Here is a 20146-nt window from a genome sequence, read left to right as displayed (position 1 = left end):
ACACATCACAACATATCACAGACACACAACACAACATTTCACAGACACGCATCACATTTCACAGACAAACATCACAACATATCACAGACACACATTACAACATATCAGAAACACACATCACAACATATCACAGACACACATCACAAAATATCACAGACACATCACAACATATCAGACACATCACAACATATCACAGACATACATCACAACATATCACAGACACACATTTCACACATGTATCACATTTCACAGACATATATCACAACATATCACAGACACACATCACAACATATCACAGACACACATCACAACATATCACAGACACACATCACAACATATCACAAACACATCACAACATATCATAGACACACACACACAAAAAAGGCTTCTTTGTCAAATGGTATGCTGGTCACTTAAATTTTATTAATTTTATTTGTATTATCTTTTGAAAAGAGATTGTTGTCATTTTCACTCAATAATTAGAATAAAGTTTTATGCAATGTTAGTTTTTTCTGTTACCAATATTTGCCAATATGTTCAACTCCTACAGTGTTCAATCAGGTTGTCTAAATATGTTAAGTCTTTACATCTAGTGGTTGTTGTTGTTTTTTGTCAGATACAGTTAAAATATACTGTTTCTTCATGTTGGGAAATTTTAGAGGGTTTTTTTTATGGTAGAATTAGAACCAAAAACTGATTACCTAACTGAAATTGTAAAGGTAATTGTCATACATTATTATATCAATATGATAAGTTTTACTTATTAAAAGAGAGTAAATGAAAATGTTCTTTTGAATTAATTTGATTGGTGTCAAAACAAAAAGGCAAATAAGACTGAGTTATGGTTATTCTCCCTGAACAAAAACTTAACACAAACTGAGTTGTCATTATAGCAGGCTTACATTGTAAGCAAACCTTTTTTTATCCCTGATTTTGTTATTTCAAATTGTAATGCAAACATTTCAAACTATGATTACTGTTTTGTCTGTTTAATGAAAAATAAAAATATATCCATGAATCAAAGGCTGTCCTGACCATTGGAATGTTCATAAAAAGATTCCTTGCTTCTTTCTCAATAGGTTTAGTATGGGAGGTCGAAGCTGGTTTCTTCTCAACCAAGTGTCAAAATATCTTATTGTTAGGCATTATTATAAGAATTTATAGTCTTAGTTTTGAGATATTGTTAAGCAAACTTTATTATATTTATTTTTAAAACTCAACGTTTGTTATCTTTTAACCTCTCCATTTCATTGAAATTTATATTTTTGTCCTTAGCAATCACATTTCTTCACCCACACTTAACTGCTGCGTGCATGCACAAAGAGTATTCCAAACAGAAAATAATTTGATTTTGCAGTTATTCCGGTTGGTTTATCCCAGCTATTCTGGTTAGTTTACAAGATCAAACTGAGTGCACGGTGCGAGTAACTCACGGAACATTCACGGCACTTTACAGCCTAACCGCAGTGTTGATCACAGAGATAGTGTTCAAAACACCACACAATTACACATACCTTTAACTAAACCATCACAAATGCAGGGCTCGAATTTAAGAATTTATTACTTATGGTGATCAATCTCTGTAAATGGGCCCATTGGGCTATTTCTTGTTCCAGCCAGTGCACCACAATTCATACATCAAAGGCTGTGGTATGTGCTATCCTGTCTGTGGGATGGTGCATATAAAATATCCCTTGCTACTAATGGACAAATGTAGCAGGTTTCCTCTCTAAGACTATATGTCAGAATTACCAAATGTTTGACATCTAGCAGCCGATGATTAATAAATCAATGTGCTCTAGTAGTGTCGTTAAACAAAACAAACTTCATTACCTGTGGCAATTTGGGAAAGGAAGAAAGAAATGTTTTATTTAATGATACACTCAACACATTTTATTTATGGTTATATGGTATCAGACATATGGTTAAGGACCACACAGATATTGAGGGAGGAAAGTAAAGTAAAGTTTGTTTTATTTAACGACGCCGCTAGAGCACATTGATTTTTTATCTTATCATCGGCTATTGGACGTCAAACATATGGTCATTCTGACACTGTTTTTAGAGGAAACCCGCTGTCGCCACATAGGCTACTCTTTTTACGACAGGCAGCAAGGGATCTTTTATTTGCGCTTCCCACAGGCAGGATAGCACAAACCATGGCCTTTGTTGAACCAGTTATGGATCACTGGTCGGTGCAAGTGGTTTACACCTACCCATTAAGCCTTGCGGAGCACTCACTCAGGGTTTGGAGTCGGTATCTGGATTAAAAATCCCATGCCTCGACTGGGATCCGAACCCAGTACCTACCAGCCTGTAGACCGATGGCCTGCCACGACGCCACCGAGGCAGGAAACCCGCTGTTGCTACTTCATGGACTACTCTTTTCGATTAGCAGCAAGGGATCTTTTATATGCACTATCCCACAGACAGGGTAGTACATACCCTTTGATATACCAATTGTGGTGTACTGGCTGGAATGAGAAAATAGCCCAATGGGCCCACCACCGGGCATCGATCCCCGACTGACCGTGCATCAAGCGAGCACTCTACCACGGGGCTACGTCCCTCCCGGTAATTTGGGAAGGCTTTGCCATAGGCAAAATACTCACCTACAGCAATTTTCAACCAATAACTTTTGTAATAAATGATAAATAAATACCAAATTAAAAACGAAAAATTATCCTTTCAACAAATGGCAATAATTTTTATTCAGTGACAAAAAAACTGCTATCAGTAAAGGCCCTGCATGGGCCCCGTTCCACGAAAGAATCGTAGCTAAGGTTAATTGTAGTGACTTACGGTGAGTTTTACAACTGACACTGTAAACTTTACACCGGCCTCGGTGGCATCGTGGTTAGGCCATCGGTCTACAGGCTGGTAGGTAATGGATTCGGATCCCAGTCGAGGTATGGGATTTTAATCCAAATACTGACTCCAAACCCTGAGTGAGTGCTCTGCAAGGCTTAATGGGTAGGTGTAAACCACTTGCACTGACCAGTGATCCATAACTGGTTCAACAAAGGCCATGGTTTGTGCTATCCTGCCTGTGGGAAGTGCAAATAAAAGATCCCTTGCTGCTAATCGGAAAGAGTAGCCCATGTAGTGGCGACAGCGGGTTTCCTCTCAAAATCTATGTGGTCCGTAACCATATGTCTGACGCCATATAACCGTAAATAAAATGTGTTGAGTGCGTCGTTAAATAAAACATTTCTTTCTTTCTGTAAACTTTACAGCTGTTCCACAAAGCAACCTTATGGTAGTCGTAAGTGTCTCTTTAATAATTAAAATCTTCTTTGCAAAGAAGTGCAAATTAGTTACATAATAAAAATTGGTTACCGACTTTTTGGAACATATTTGATGTATTCACTGATATCAGACTTCCATGAAGTAACTTTGTCAGTTTATTTACTGAGCAATAATTGCCAAATGCATAAGATGTGATAGTTATCTCCTGTATTTTCATGTGAAGGTCATATGGCCTAGACTGTTTTTCATCGAACATTGAGTTTCATGAAAGATATTTTATATATTAGAACTATTTTTACACAAAAAGTTAGTATCCTTATCAGAAAATGATCAAATCATCATCTAACTGCCATTTGACATCTACATTAGTTGCTTACAACTGCCTCGTACCAATTGTAAATTTTCACTGAAATTTACGACGATAGTAAGCTACCTCACATCGTGGAACAGCTGGTGATTGTAGAAAAAAAATAAGGTCGTGATGGTAGTTACGACTTTAAAAGTGCTAAGATCACTTTGTGGGACGGCGCCCAGATCTATGGCAATTGTTATAGGAGCCACTGTTAAGGTTGAGTCATGCAAATTTGGGGCTTTCTCTCATTATCATTACCTGTGAAACTGGTCTTTATAACACAGTGAGGCAGGATATAGCTCAGTGGCAGAGCACTCACCTGAGGTGTGATGGGTCATAGGATCAAACCCCTTGGATATGAGCACAAATATCAAGTTAAAATGAATGAATGAAAGAGATTCACATAGTTGAAAGAGTTAAAGGGACAGACCCTAGTTTCAGCCCGTGAAAATTAACACTAAGTTTAGTTAATCTACAAACCTGTAACACATTTGAATAAAGTTACAATTGAGTGAAACGTGAGTCTGCGACTTGGAAATGGTGAAATACCCTCTAAAAATAGACTCCATAACTGTTACTTCTAGTTCTAAAACTCACATGCGTTTTTAAAAATATGAGAAATGCATTTTGTGATATTAAAAACACAAGGATGACCAAAAACACTTCAAAAATTGATCATCTAAACTATAAAATCTAAGTAAAGTATGATTTCAGTTATCAAAAATGGTTCTAATAGTAAAAAATAAGTCTTAGTGTTTAAAAACTAGTGTATGTCCCTTTAAACAAATTAGCTAAAGAAAAGAAAGAAAGAAATGTTTTATTTAATGATGTACTCGTCACATTTTTAGTTTCGGTTATTATATTTGACATCGGACATTGGTTAAGGACATACAAATAATGAGAAAGGGATCTTTATATACATCATCCCACAGCCAGGATAGTAAGTACACACCACAGCCTTTGCTACACCAGTTGTGAAGCACCGGCTGGAATGAGAAATAGCCCAACGGGGACTGATTCTAAATTGAAATTGATCATGCATGAGGCGAATGCTTTACCACTGGGCTACACATCCTGCCATTATATATCAGCTAAGGAATTCATGACCTAAGGGATTGAGGAATTTTTCAAAATTAGAGTATCCATTGACAGTACCACTACCAATCACAACAGTTTTAACCATGTGAGATGGACTGTTAGTGAAACCTATTTTGAGTGTTAAAAAGCCACAAAGCCACCAACCAGTCCCAGCCTGGGGATCATTTTTCAGTTTGAGGAGTACAATTAATGACTAAAAGGAGTGGCAAGCCCTGCATCTCAACCTTCCCCATGAAGATAAGATCGGGCACCGCCACTTCCAGAGCACCGACACACCAGTAAATATTCCACACATTCATATCTCCAGTTTTATATTCAAAGGCAAACTAGCAGAACATATGAGTCAGCCCAATAAACATCCTTCCTGCGGCAGCCTCTTCAGAGAGGAAAACAATTAACTCCAGTGTTATTAAAGTCACCTTGCATCTTTGAAGACATTGCTTCAGAATGGAGTGGCACTAAACACAGGAAAAGCACCCCCTCGAAGTGACAGGGATCCTAATGAATGCTAATGCCCTGCGCATAGTCTGAATAAACAGCACGCCGTTCTGGTTCCCTCCACGCGCTGCTGGCAGTACGTCTACCCACCCACCTCACAGTAGGTTGTGCTTACTTGCTTTTTCTTGCTACTTGTTACTTACCACCAGTGATAGAGCGGGTTTCTGGACTCTGGCTACCCACCCACCCACTCACCCACCTCAGGGGCAGCTGTTCCTACTTGTTACTTACCACCAGTGACATAGCGGGTTTCTGGACTCTTGGCTACCCACCCACCCACCCACCCACCTCTAGGGTGGCTGTTCCTACTAGTTTACTTGCTACTTCTTGTTAGAGGCTATTCAAATATTACGTAATGCTATTTTTGTCAAAATTAGACACCCACCCACCCCCTTGTAACGCTAGACCATACACCCACCAAAATATTACGTTAACGCTCGGAGATACCCCCCCCCCCCCCCAAACACACAGACAAAGCAACGTGGCAATGTTTATTTATACCCATGTGTACTACGATGACATCATTAAAGTGACGTACTGCTGTACGATGGAAAAAACCCCGCCATTTTAATTGATCACCATCATGGTTGACAAAGAAAAATTATACCAGACCCTAATTGATTGTCTGGTGTATTAAAGCATTTCATCTTGATTTATAATTGTTTGGGGTTTATATTTACCTCTAAAAACCTACATTATATATTGTTGTCATGTAATGCCACGTTTACGAGAAAACAAAATTGTGTTACATAATGCTGTTCAATACAACCCCCACCCCTTGTAATGCCACATAATGCTTGGACTTACACCCCCACCCCCCCCCACCCCCCAAATGTTAGGTAATATTTGAATGGCCCCTTACTTACCACCAGTGACAGAATTGGTTTCTGGACTCCATCGAAGACCCGAACACAGTGTCCGGTGTCCATACTGCTCATACACAAAGTCCTGAAACATAAAACACAAACAACAACATTAATCATTTACTCATGTTTTTGATGGGGTTTTGTGTATGTGTGATTTGTTTTTTTAGTTGTTTGGTGGGTGGTTTGGAGTGGGGTGGGTATTGTTAGTCAAAAATATTAATAAATTTTACCAAATAACCCATATGCAATTAAAAAAAATGTTCATGGCAACAAAAACATGCTGCTGAAAAAGAAAAAAAAAGTATATATAATTCAAGGCAATGAAGTGCCTTGAAGAATGAATGAATGAATGAATAAATGTTTAACGACACCCCAGCACAAAAATATGAATCGGCTATTGGGTGTCATAAAAAGGTAAATTAAAAACTCCAAGGCAATCTCCACACCATTATTGATTGCTGTGGGCAATTGCAGAGTGTGATGGTTTAGGGGTATGAGGGAGGTTATAAGTATATCTACAGGTAGCGTTGTGGGTTTCTCTACCCGTCAAACCACCCACCCACAGTTTACCAATAATTCTGAATGGATAGAATAACACTCTCACTGTTTATAATTAAGTTACATATATTGGTTATAATTATTAATATCTCTACAGCAGAATTATAAAGTAACTCGTAGACTAGTATAAAAACGTAGTTTACGGACAAAAAAAATAAACTAATAATTATAATTATTAATTTCCTCGGGTCTCGCCTGGACAATGTCTTGTTTTCTTAAATAAATTCAATGTTTATATTCTCTGAACTAATTCTTGGCTCCACCGGTATGATCAGCTGTTGTTTACTTTTTTAACCGGCAACCCAAAAGTTAGTAACATCATCTCCAGGTTGACATCATAAGTCATCCTGAAGTTGACATCATAACAACTATTCCCCACCATAAATACCACATTTTGCCGTACATTACACAGGGGTTACCAAAGAAACGTAAACAGCAAGTTAAAAGTTACACGTTGTTTTAGTTTAACGACACTAGAGCACACTGATCTATTAATATCAGTCCCTCCTGCCCCGGAACCACCCAATGGCTATGTTAGAGGCTGGATCCGTGGTCGGCGTACCTCAATTTTTCAATTTTTAAATTAGAAGCAAGGGATCCTTGAATTGCACTTTCCAACAGACAGGACAGCACATACTACAGCCGTTGATATACCAGTCGAGGGACACTGGATCAGAAAGTACAATGTAGGTCCACTGAGGGGATTTGATCCTTTGACCCAAAGCATCTCAGGTGTGTGCTCTACCGACTGATCTAGATCCCAGCCCTTTAATCAAAGAATAAGCACCATGGTGGAATCTGAGGGGGAAAATGTCCAGTGAAATGTTACATGACTACTATGGCTTAGTACACAAAAAAGGTGTTACTGAAAAATATTTTAATTAAATACCAAAGAACAAAAGAAATGGACTGTTTGTGTAATGATATTCTAGTAAATTTTGAATTATGAATAATTAATATAATAATTGTGAAAAAAGATCTAAAGAAAGAGAGAAATAAAACTCTGATACTCCAATAAAAGCTTAACTTATCAGTTAGCAAAGGGGTCTTTTAATTGAATTTTTGCAGACAGGGTAGCACATACCAAGCTTTTGGTATACCAATTGTAGAGAACTTTACGAAAGAATAAAAGCCACAGCTTAAATTGATTTGTCAGTGTAAAATATTAATTATTTTTACTGACAAACAAAATGGCAATGGTTTTATCATGGAGAAAAAAAAAAAAAAAAAATGTTTTAAACTATTTTTTAAATGAAAGCCATGGTTTTATGACATTTAGACAGAATAAAGATGATACCACCAGCCAGCAAGCTAATAAACAATTGATTTGTTTTAAAATGAAGACATTAATAGCACACCAGCATGTTATTACTGCAAAATATTAATTACTTTTAAAAAACCCTAAAAAAAACTCACCAACAAATCTTCTTTGAAAATAACTAATTATTTTTTAAAATGAAAGCCACAGACAGTGAAAAAAAGAAAGGACCACCAGCCAGCAAGCTAATAAACAATTCATATGTTTTAAAATGAAGACATTAATAACACACCAGCATGTCATTACTGCAAAATATTAATACTTTTAAAAACCCTAAAAAAACCCCAACCCAATAAATCTTCTTTGAAAATAACTAATTATTTCTTAAAAGCCACAGAGTGGAAAAAAGACAATGCCGCCAGCCAGCAAGCTAATGAACAATTGATTTTTCTTTTAATGAAGACTTTAATAACATCAGCAGATCATTACTGCAAAATATTAGTTATTTTTACAAAACAAAATATAATATACATATACATATAAATAAAAAGAACACAAAAAATGCCACTATTTTCTCTGACATTCACAGACAGACAAACTGAGGATGCGTAAAGACATAAATAAATCTTGAGTCTGTGGGTTCATAAATATATTCGGTATGATTATAGCCCTGTGTGATGCACAGGACTCCCTGGGTGGCTGTAGATGGGGAAATCCGCCCGTCTGAGGCCATTACAATTTTCTCTAATGACATAGATTATCTCGCACCATTCTGATCGCACGTGGGGGCCACCAGATCGACGTTCAGACACTTGTTTTTGCAGATGCTCAACATGTTTTACACGGAATTCTCCCAATCTTGTGCTGGGAGGATCCAACAGGTATTCCGTATATGCGGGAGTGTCACAACTTGTAGGATTCCCTGCATATTACCATTGTGAAAACACACTAACAGAGAGTGGCAGCGAGGTAGGAAATAATGGAAGATGGCTAATGAATGTTTTGATGCTTGTTGACACCCAGACATTATCGGTGGGTCTATTACTGGGGGAGACGCAAAGAGAATGGTGTTGTTTGTCAGTTAGTCGCTGATGTCATGCTACGTATTGCAGTAATGAGCAATTATGACACAAGTGAAGTAAGCGAGAAAATAAGTACGGAATTTGGCTTTACAAAAGAAAGAGAAATATTATACACACATTAATGATCATGTGTAACAAACACAAATGTATGAACACACACACAAACGCACACTCACGCACGCATGCATGCACATAAACACAAACCACCCAATCCAACAAGGTGGTTCGATCCTGCGACACAAGCACTTCAAGCGACTCCTTTGTCTGTTAAAATGCATTTGGATATACTACAAACACCAGGACAAAAAGAAACATATTGGATTTGACTAAATGAATCATTTAAGCAAGATGTTTCAAGTAATGTATTATTTAACCAAATTTAACCATTAACAAATTGTAATAGTCCAATATATTTTACACTGCTAGAATAAGTACCTTTAAAACTACAAAAAATTACATATATCTACCATCTAAAATAAATAAATAAATAAATAAAATATTAAGTTAAAGCTGGAGTCTTGTCTCACTGTAAGATATAAACAGAATGATGGTTTTAATAAAAGTGTTATCATTATCAACAGTTATCATCAAACATCTTCATACAAGTCAGTTGCCATGCTTTTAACACACTAACACAAAACAGTGAAGTCTCCTGCTTTTTGAATTTAAAGAGTTAAAGTGGTAAATACTGCAATACATTTTTGTGTGATCTAGATTAGCAATTAAAGCTGAAGCATATCAAAGAATGGTGTGCAATAACAATAAAATTAATGTGGATGCTTTATTTAAAAACTAAACTTGAGATTGTGACTTTAAATTCTTGAAAAGTGAGATATAATGCCTTTAAAAGTTGTGTTAGTTTCTTTAATTTAGTTTCTTTTTTTCTTTCTGAATAGATTTTTGTGCTTACATCCAATTACGGTTCAAGTACGCTCTCCTGGGCACATCCCTCAGCTATCTGGGCTGTCTGTCCAGGACAATGGGTTAGTTGTTAGTGATTAGTGGTTAGTGAGAGAGAAGAGGGTGTAGTGGCCTTACACCTACCCATTGAGTCATTAAAACTCGCTCTGGGTGGGAGCCAGTACTGGGCTGCGAATCCTGTACCTATCAGCCTTATGTCCGATGGCTTAACCACGACACCACTGATGCCGTTTTTAATTTACTAATATATGGCAGACGCCGATCCATGGGTTTGTAAGGTTTGTGTGTATATGGGGGGTGGGGGGTTGGGGTGGGGGTGCTGAATCTAGTAAAAGGGTGTTTGAATAGGCTTTTATTATTTGCTTTTTTTTACCTTAGTGAGGAGGAAAAAGGGGGGTGCATGCCACTAACTCTGCACTGCCCCCGTCCCCTGGATCTGCTCCTGTACAGGATCTAACTGATGAAGATACAGGTGTAACCGACCCGTGCTGCGGTAGCTTCAGGACATGAAAACATCACAGATGCCCTTTGTCAGCAAGCTGGGAGACCCATTAAGCACATGTTTCTTGTCAGAGTCCAGCAATTAGCAGCATGGGCATAAATTACACTGCTAAAATAATCCTTGGGTAGACCTCCTGCTAAAATTATCTTCAGCTTCCAAGCAGGGGACATCATTTAGCAGTTATCAGTCAGGCTTTTTTTTAGATCCAATTTGAAGATTGTAACATACCTGTTTTGACGAGATTGACCTTTAAGATTTCGATGTTATGAGGTTTATGTGGAACACCTGGTAATGTGGTATTATCTATAGCTTCATCAGGTAAACATGAATGGAGTTGAAATATATTTGTAAACACTGTACAACAATGTGTGTTAGTGGTTGTACTCAGTCATCAACATTTTCACAAGGTTAAAAAAAATAAAAAAATAAAAAATTTGGCTACTTTCCTCCATTTCTTCAAAAAATATAAAGACAAAAATAAGGATTTTATAAAACTACATTTATTGGCATTTTTTCTGTTTTAGAATTATACATTTTGTACAGTCATAAAATGTCAATAATTGATTTGGTCCCTAGAGTTAAAAGAAAAAAAAACATTAAAAAAAAACACAGTGGAAAGTTTAAGCTTAGTAAATGTATGTAGTAATATCAGTGTAAGTTTAAAACAGACTTTGTAAATTTAGCCATATGAATCTTATATACTGCAGGGTGGGAGTTAGCTCAGTCGGTTGAGTGCTCGCTTGAGATGCTTGTGTCACAGGATCAAACCACCTCGGTGGATCCATTCAACTGATTGAGTTTTTTCTCGTTCCAACCAGTGGACCACAACTGGAAAAAGGACATGGTATGTGCTCTCCTGTCTGTGGGAAAATGCATATAAAAGATCCCTTGCTGAATTAGGAAAAATGTAGCGGGTTTCCTCTGATGACTACGTATCAAAATTACCAAATGTTTGACATCCAATAGCTGATGATTAATTAATCAATGTGCTCTAGTGGTGTCGTTAAACAAAACTAACTTCTTCTCAATGTAAATGTATGTATATATGTGTGTTAGTTTAAAATAGGCTTTGTAAATTCGGCCATATGTATCTTATATCCCAGTACCCATCAAATTTGGAAAGACTTTATGACTTCATGTTTGTGCTGAAGAAACAGGGCTATATAGCTCTGGGTCATTAGAACATTTTGCCAAATTATCTACAAAACTTTAAATTTTTCAGAAACACAGTTATTTTCTAACAAAATATCACTTATTACATGAAATTAATTTGCCAAATTAAAATCAAATTCGCCATTTGTTTCTGAAACTCACAACTGGTGAATCTGGCAAGTGCCAGAGCTAGCATTGAGAAAGCAGGCCTCAAATTTAAAACCCACACCTATGGAAATTGATGTTGCTGTGTTAGAATTGCCGTTGATCACGGACTTTACTGGTGGCAGTTTTTCAACGCTGAATAAAAATTATTGCCATCAGATGAAAGGATAATGTTTCTTTTTTAATTTTGTGTTTATTTGTCTCAAACGTTATATGGATTTCAAAATACTGCAGATGAGCATTTTTGCCTGTGGCAAAAAGTTTTTAAAATTGCCGTAGGTCACAACTTCTTAAGTTGGATCTCTGAGAAACAAACAAACTATTGTTTTATTTCAAAGAGTAAAAATGTTAATTTAAAAAGATTTTTAAGTGTTTTTTTTTTTAACCTTTCGTGACTACAAAAGGTCACGATGTCAAATAAAGCTTGAAAAATAATTTAGCATCTGTGATTAACTAGAGCTGTCAGCAAATCTAATGCCATCATGATTTCGAACCTGCGGCCATGACAGAATGGCACAGTCAACAACACAGCACACTCTGTGTAAACTGACAGCTGGGTAATCCCGTACTCCATCAATTTAGTGGGGATCGCAAGTTTTCATTAAATTTTTCATTTATTTTCATGCCTATATCCATTTATGGCTCAAACATAGTGTCCTAAGCATACACCTCAACTAACAGGAGAGATCTGCTCCCAGTGTAACTTGTTTTTGACTAATGTGTTGTTTTTAACAACAAAAGTTACATATTAAATATATCCCGTCGGTGGGCCCATTGGGCTATTTCTCATTCCAGCCAGTGCACCATGACTGGTATATCAAAGGTGGTGATATGTACTACCCTGTCTGTGGGATGGTGCATATAAAAGAATCCTTGCTGCTAATCAAAAAGAGTAGCCCATGAAGTGGCGACAGTGGGTTTCTTTTTCAACATCTGTGTGGTCCTTAACCATATGTCTGACGCCATATAACCGTAAATAAAAGGTGTGTTGAGTGCGTCGTTAAATAAAACATTTCTTTCTTTCTTTCTATTAAATATAAAATTTGCTTGGAATATCAGTGTTAGTAGATTGTTTTGATTGTACTAATGTTTGCAGTAGCTCAAACTTCATTTTATTTCTTAATATACAGGAATAAAAGCAATATATACTCTTCAAAAAAAAGTAGGGAAACCTGAAATATTAATGTTAATATCAACTATTAGACCGAACATACGTTTTGACCACAGACATCCTAGTAAAGAATGTTCAGGTCTGTTTATCAACACACCGAAACACATTCCATAGTTTGCATGTGCACCATGCAGTTGCCCCATACACGTGCGTGGGGTGTCATTCTCGATTTTGACAATTTCCAGGAACATCCACTGATCACTGTGGAACATTATTTCTGTCAATCGTTTTCATTCTGTTGATCATACAGTTGTTATTGTTTTGTTTTTAGTCATTTTTATTGTTTGAATTTGTGATTTATTGATTAAAAAAAAATGTCAATTTTCAAATTTCACTTCTGACCCCAATCGTCCTTCAAGATCTTTGGTGGTCATAAAACCTACTGTAATACTGAACTACCAGTTGTAATGTTTGCCCAATTAATTCACTATTATCATATAACCATTCCCCACAGCTAATATACCTTACAATTTTGGCAATTGTAAATTCTTATTAGAGTGCCCCTACTTTTTTTTATGAGTATATATAGGAAATAATAGCAATATATATGTACATGTGTGAAAATGTTTTAATCATGGGTATTCTATTATGTACAAAGTTCCTATAGTGTGTCATGTCATAGAAGCCATATTAGATTTAGAATAATTACAATAATTAAAGAAACAATTTTAGGGGCTTTTAAAACATAGACATGGAAGAAAAAAAATGTTGTAGTCTTTATAAGCTTTTTGCATTTTGAAGAATGAAGAAATTAAATTATCATAGCCTAAGGGAGATAACCTGCTTTAGCTGTAACTTTTTTAGACATGTTTACAAATACTCTTTTTTTTAGATATATCAAAACAAAATCCAAAAACAAATGGCAGCAAAGGGCACACACACACACACACACACACACACACACACACACACACACACACACACACACACACACACACACACACACACACACACAGAGAGACAACAATGTTGATAACAATTTAGAAAAAATTGTTAAATAATCTCATTGACAGTCCAACCATAATTCTTGGTTCAAATTCGGTTTGAGATCAATTGAACTCATTGATTCAGTTTTGATCTCCATTTAAAATTTCTTTGAAATGAATGATTTTACATGTGCAGTCATTTATGACATAAATGATGGTTCATTGTGAACTAAGTTTAACATCTAGCATAGTTCAATGTTTAAGCCTCTCAAACTTGAACAACTTAATGAGAAATTGGCTTTAAAACATTACATTTTTAGTAATTTCTAAATCCTAGTCCAGACACTTGTTCCATTGTTTCTGTCAGTATAGCTAGCAAAAGCATGTAACTGTGGGGATGAAAAACTCCAAGCAACAAACATTTTGGCAAGAAAGGGCATTCATACTTGTGATGTTATCACAACTGTTATAATTTGGAGTTAATTTTGAATTGTGATGAACCAAGAGACATCCGTTGACTTATATGATGTGATGAAAATAGCGGGCCTTTCTACGGCTAGTGTACACACGGTGCACCTGTCAGTGAACCTCCCACAAAACTAATCAAGCGTGCAATCCACTCAGCACTTTTTTCGCAAATCCTGGCCCTTAAACAAAGCCGAAGAATTCTTGTGGCTAATTTCAAAAGCACCACTTCTCAAAAGGTTGGCCAAGAAAAAACCGATAAGAAAACACTTTTAAAAGCTTTGCATTCACTACACATGACTGTGGAATTCAGAGAAACATTACAAACATCACAAGATGTCTTCTGGCTGCCAAAGATTATGACTTCTGCTAAACCAAGCAGCACTAAATATTAGCGTCTGCCAGGAGCTGGGAGTGCGTCTGCAAATGGTTCACAATGCAAAACTGCCTTGACACTTGAAGAAGATTCGAACTGACAGCCTGCATGAAGCAGACGCTGACTGATCCTCCTCAAGTAGCAACAGTTAATCCACATTAATTCTCGGTATAATAAACTTTTACAACATGTGAAGTACACAGCAATAAATATTTACCTGGGGCCCCAGTCTCTAGATCTGTATACTTGTCTGCTGTAATCCAGCACACTCATAAAATCTGTCCTCACTGACTTTCTTTCTCCAAGACAGAATGTAGTTCAGTGGTAGAGCACTGAGGTACGATAGGTCATAAGGGTGTATACTACCAAATCAAATCCCATAGACGACAATAGTAACATATGTGGCTAAAACTCCTACCTGCAACGTATCAACCGACATAAACGCCATAGATATAAATACTACCACCCCTTACACTTAAAGTGAATCAGAAAAAAATGGGGGTCAAGCTGCTCGTTTCTGAGATAACGGGTAGCGTCTATAACTACCCTAGTTTCGCACAAAATTCGAGTATTTTTTTTTTACAGGTACCCCATGCATGTTTCAAGCGCAAGGCTACTTGACACATTGGTACTAGATGAAATAAAATTGCACATTTTTTTTACCCAGATGAAACTATTATTTTTTACAACCAACACACTCACATTTATAACCAATCACAGGACTTGTGGTGTTCACTTCTCTATCAAAAGTTGGGTGCACCTCGAACTTTGACCCAGCTGGAAGTTATTTGGTTTAGTACTACCATAAGATCGAATGTCCTTGATGGACTCCAATTTTTTATCATATCCCAACCACTGCCCCATGACTAGTACATCAAAGATTGTGGTATGTACTGTTCTGTCTATGAGGTAAGTGCTTATAAAAGATCCATTACTGCTTTATCAGCGGGAGTAGTATATGTGGTGGCGGTGGTTTTCTTGTCTTTCTTAACCAGGGGCGGGATGTAGACCAGTGGTAAAGCATTCGTCTGATGTGTGGTCGGTCTAGGATCGATCCCCGTCGGTGGGCCCATTCAGCTATTTTTAGTTCCAGCCAGTGCACTATGACTGGTATATTAAAGGACGTGGTTTGTGTTATTCTATCTGTGGGATGAAGAATGTAGTAGATCCCATGCTACTAATGGAAAATGTAGTGAGTTTCGTATCTAAGACTATATGACAAAATTACCAAATGACTGATGTCTAATAGCCGATGATTGATAAATCAATGTGCTCTAGTGGTGTTGTTAAACAAAACAAACTTTAAAGTTTTTCCAAATAGCTGTACCTGGTAGTTTAAAATGTGTTCAGGTGTTGTTAAACAACTTGTTTACTTTTATTTTTCACTGTAAGTTCTTCTTTGATTGCTATTCTTCCCTTTGTAATATTTTCTATATTATAACAAATATTATATGGATCAACTGACCTGCTTCTAAACTGGTAAGTCTGGTTTTAGGAAGGTTGGTTTTCATAATTATGGAAGATAGAAATTTGGTATTCCACGATAACTGCACAAATGTTTTCTTATTGCAGACCATATTATAACGTACTGATATTAATTCTTGGTGACAGAAAATTATTACATGTTTATAGGAATATAATATGTACATATTTATCTTGATATGTATGTTCAATATCCCATATCTGTTGCTGATTTTTTATATTTTTCATGCTTGATTAAATTAAGGTTCAAGCATGATTTCCTTGACATCAGGTTTTTATAAATTATTTTTTTATCCCACTGCCCCCTTTCCTTTCTCTACATTTTGAATTCCATCTCATTTCTTCCTGATCTGGCAACTCCTCCTATCTTTCAATATCTTTCGCTGTCCACCTCCACATCCCAGTCCTTGTCTCGACAACCGCGCCAGGTACTAGTCTCTTGTGGCTATCTGTGCCACACACCTGCCATTCCCCATCAGTTTTTAGCTGTGGGCTTAGTCTGACCACTTCGGGGAGTGTTCAGTAGTTATTTCTGGCATTGTTAAGAGGCACTTGTAATCACATACTATACACCCCTTCTACCGGTGGTCCTTGGCATCAGTTTAACTGTTTGAATCATTTCCAAATCAGAAGATAATAGGTTAATGTTAGACTGAAAACATTCTATCTTATCAGTTATGCTTATTACCTGTTAAAGGCAAGGTGTTCTTGTATATGCACATTTGTCATAGACAAGTTTGCAAATATCACAGCCCTTTGATAAACTAGCTGTGGATCACTTGGGGCCACCCATCTAAGTAGTGAGCCCAAAACTGCTTAATTCTGATTTAAAAAATGGGTGTGTAGTTGTAGACATGGCTAGAATTTAATGGCGACCATGCAGAAAACTGCCACAATGCCTTAGTCATATGCTCCATGAATGAATGAATGAATGAATGAATGTTTAACGACAACGCAGCACAAAAATACACATCAGCTATTGAGTGTCACTGATATGCTCCAATGCCCTAAAAAATTTAACAGTCTCACGGCCAAACTGGCCACCTGTGCCTTAGTTTGCATATTAGTATATGTAACTGGTCACCATACTAGAATGAGACTCCTAAATGTTATTTTTTGACATAAACATGAAACTGTTCACACTTATTTATTTTGAGTGGGTGCTGTTGGGGTATATTAACACTTATTTAAGTCTGCCTTGTTGCCTTTCCTTCTGGCCATAATGATTTAGATTATCAATTTTCCGTACATCCGAAGAGTTTCTGGTCATCCTGGTGTTTCTAATACAACAAAATGTATTTTTCATATTTTTAAAACCGCATGTGCGTCTGAGAAGTAATGTTTATGGAGTCGTATTTTAGTCTATTTTTAAGGGTATTTCAATGTCACAGACTCGTGTTTCACTCTGTTGTATCCAAATTTGTAAATTAACCAAACTTAGTGTCCATTTTCATGGCTTGAAGCTATAGTCTAGGTGGAAAATATGCCTCAGTGTTTAAAAACTCTGGTCTGTCCCTTTAAACATTTTTTTTTTTCCACCAATGAAATACAGGAATTACTGGTAAATTTTAGCTTGGTGATTGGATACTGACAGAAATGTTTACTTACAAATCACAAGAAGAACTGAGAATGCAGTTTCCATCCAGAACCAGTGAGCTGACTGCTCCAGTGTGTACTTTTATCACCTGACAGCACAGGTAAGTCTTTCTTGACCACACTCGGATTGTACTGTCATGGGAACCTGACACCCTGTAATAAAAATACATATACTCAAGCTGTGGTGACTTTTATCATCTGACAATAGCATCTTTCTTGACTACACTCATATTGTACTGTTATATTGTACTGTCATGGGAACCAGACACCCTGTAATAAAAATACATATACTCAAGCTGTGGTGACTTTTATTACCTGACAGTTGTAGAATGGATTGTACTGTCAAGGGAATTGGACACTAAGAAAAATTCACATACTCAAGTTGAAATGACTTTTATCACCAGACTGTTGTAGAATGGATTTCACAGTCATGGAAACCTGGCACTGTAAAATAAATACACATACTCAAGCTGTGGTAACTTTTATCACCTGACAATAGTATCTTTCCTGACTACAGATAGTTGTGAAGTAATCCGAGAGTAATGTAACTTAACTCCTTGATTCCCTAAGAAGCCAAATTTTGCATTATGCAATTGTGGAAAGAAAAAACACAGATAGTCAAGCTGTAGTGACTTTTCCACAGATACTCAAGCTATGTTGACTTTTATCACCTGACACTAGTAAATTCTTGAGTGATTGTATGTAAAACTGTAGTTATTATATACTCACACATAGTTTCTGTTGATCTTCAAGCAGGAAACGCAACCAGTGTGACCGAACAGGGCAGTAACTTTGGTGAACTGTCTCATATCCCACAACTAAAACAGAAATACTCATCAGTGCAAAATTAAACTACATATCAGAATTAAATGATAATCTACAGAAATCTCTTTCAGTGTTTTGATGACCGGCCTGAGTGGTGTAGTGGTTAAGCCATCGGACTACAGACTGGTTGGTACAGGGTTCACAGCTTGGTACCGGCTCCAACCCAGAGCGAGTTCTTAAGGGCTGAATGGGTAAGGCCACTACACCCTCTTCTCTCTCGTTAACCACTAACCAACTAACAACTAACCCACTGTCCTGGACAGACAGCCCAGATAGCTCTGAGGTGTGTGCCCAGGACAGCGTGCTTGAACCTTAATTGGATATAAGCACGAAAATAAGTTGAAATGAAAATAAATGTTTTGATGTTAACATGGTCTTTATCTGAGATTCATGATGCTATTGCAATTTATAAATTAACTGCCTAGATTATGAATAAAAAATTTATTAATAATGAATCATAATCCAAGTACATGTATTAGTTATTATGTAAATTATATTTAGAAAACTCATTAATCACCGAGTAATGTCTGTTAATGCCAACATCTTTAAACACATCTACACATTGAAACTTAATTATGACTATTAGTAAATTATTTTTCACCAGTTCTTAAATGGATTTTGTTTAATATAAAAAGCTGGTTAATAAAATTTTAAGAGTTTGGTTTCTTTTCAAAGATCTGGAATACGAATGTGCAAAGTTTGACTAAATAAGCTTTCTTTTATATTCTTGTCACATTAAACAGATACAGATTTGTTTCCACCTCTGTCAAAGCGATTATGGTATACATCACAATGTAAATGTATTATTCATTTCTATTTCACAAATAATACTGAAACTGTTTTCCAACCAGGTTTTATGCTAAATCACGTAATGGCCTAACCACAACGCCACCGAGGCTGGTCACAAAGTACAAAGCCAACAAGTACATGGATAGTAGTTGGTACATTGATAATAGTTCAAACTGAATTCCAGTAATTTACTGATAAGATGAAACAAGAAGTCATGTTACATATCTCATAAAACTCATATATGTCATATATGTCCTTATTTAATGCTCTATTTAAAGTTAAGAGCCCCTCCCAGTGCTGGAGAAAATCTTCGCATTCAGGCAAAAACAATGGAGGGAAGGAAGGAAATGTTTTATTTAACGATGCACTCAACACATTTTATTTACGGTTATATGGTATCAGACATATGGTTAAAGACCACACAGATATTGAGAGAGGAAACCTGCTGTCGCCACTTCATGGGCTACTCTTTTCGATTAGCAGCAAGGGATCTTTTATATGCACCATCCCACAGACAGGGTAGTGCATACCATGGCCCTCGATATGCCAGTCGTGGTGCACTGGCTGAAACGAGAAATAGCCCAATGGGTGCGAAAACAATGGAGACGTTCGGGCAAATGACCTGACCTGAAACCTTTTCATCATGTGTTTCCATCATTCTACTCACAATATTAGTTGTAATCCATGTAAAAATGCGTAAAGATTCATTTGCAACCCTATATAGCTGTTTGGTAGTAATGCAAATATCAATAAACATTGTTAGACGTTGGTTTTAGTTCAGGCATGGGTAGATCAAAGAAACATTACACACATGA

General features: G+C 36.7%; 1 protein-coding gene across 1 annotated transcript in view; it reads right to left on the bottom strand.

Annotated features, from left to right (window-relative positions):
* The window catches only part of LOC121370341, a 73820-nt gene that overhangs the window by 32718 nt on the left and 20956 nt on the right, over positions 1-20146 (bottom strand). The window contains exons 17-19 of the mRNA XM_041495493.1: positions 18447-18535; positions 17730-17870; positions 6064-6145 (exon numbers count right to left, since the gene is read on the bottom strand). Coding sequence (XP_041351427.1) covers positions 6064-6145; positions 17730-17870; positions 18447-18535 — 312 coding nt within the window. The remainder of the gene's footprint in view (positions 1-6063; positions 6146-17729; positions 17871-18446; positions 18536-20146) is intronic.

Source organism: Gigantopelta aegis, chromosome 4 (assembly GCF_016097555.1).
Source record: "Gigantopelta aegis isolate Gae_Host chromosome 4, Gae_host_genome, whole genome shotgun sequence".
Lineage (NCBI taxonomy): Eukaryota > Metazoa > Mollusca > Gastropoda > Neomphalida > Peltospiridae > Gigantopelta > Gigantopelta aegis.
This window is presented reverse-complemented; position numbering and strand designations above follow the sequence as displayed.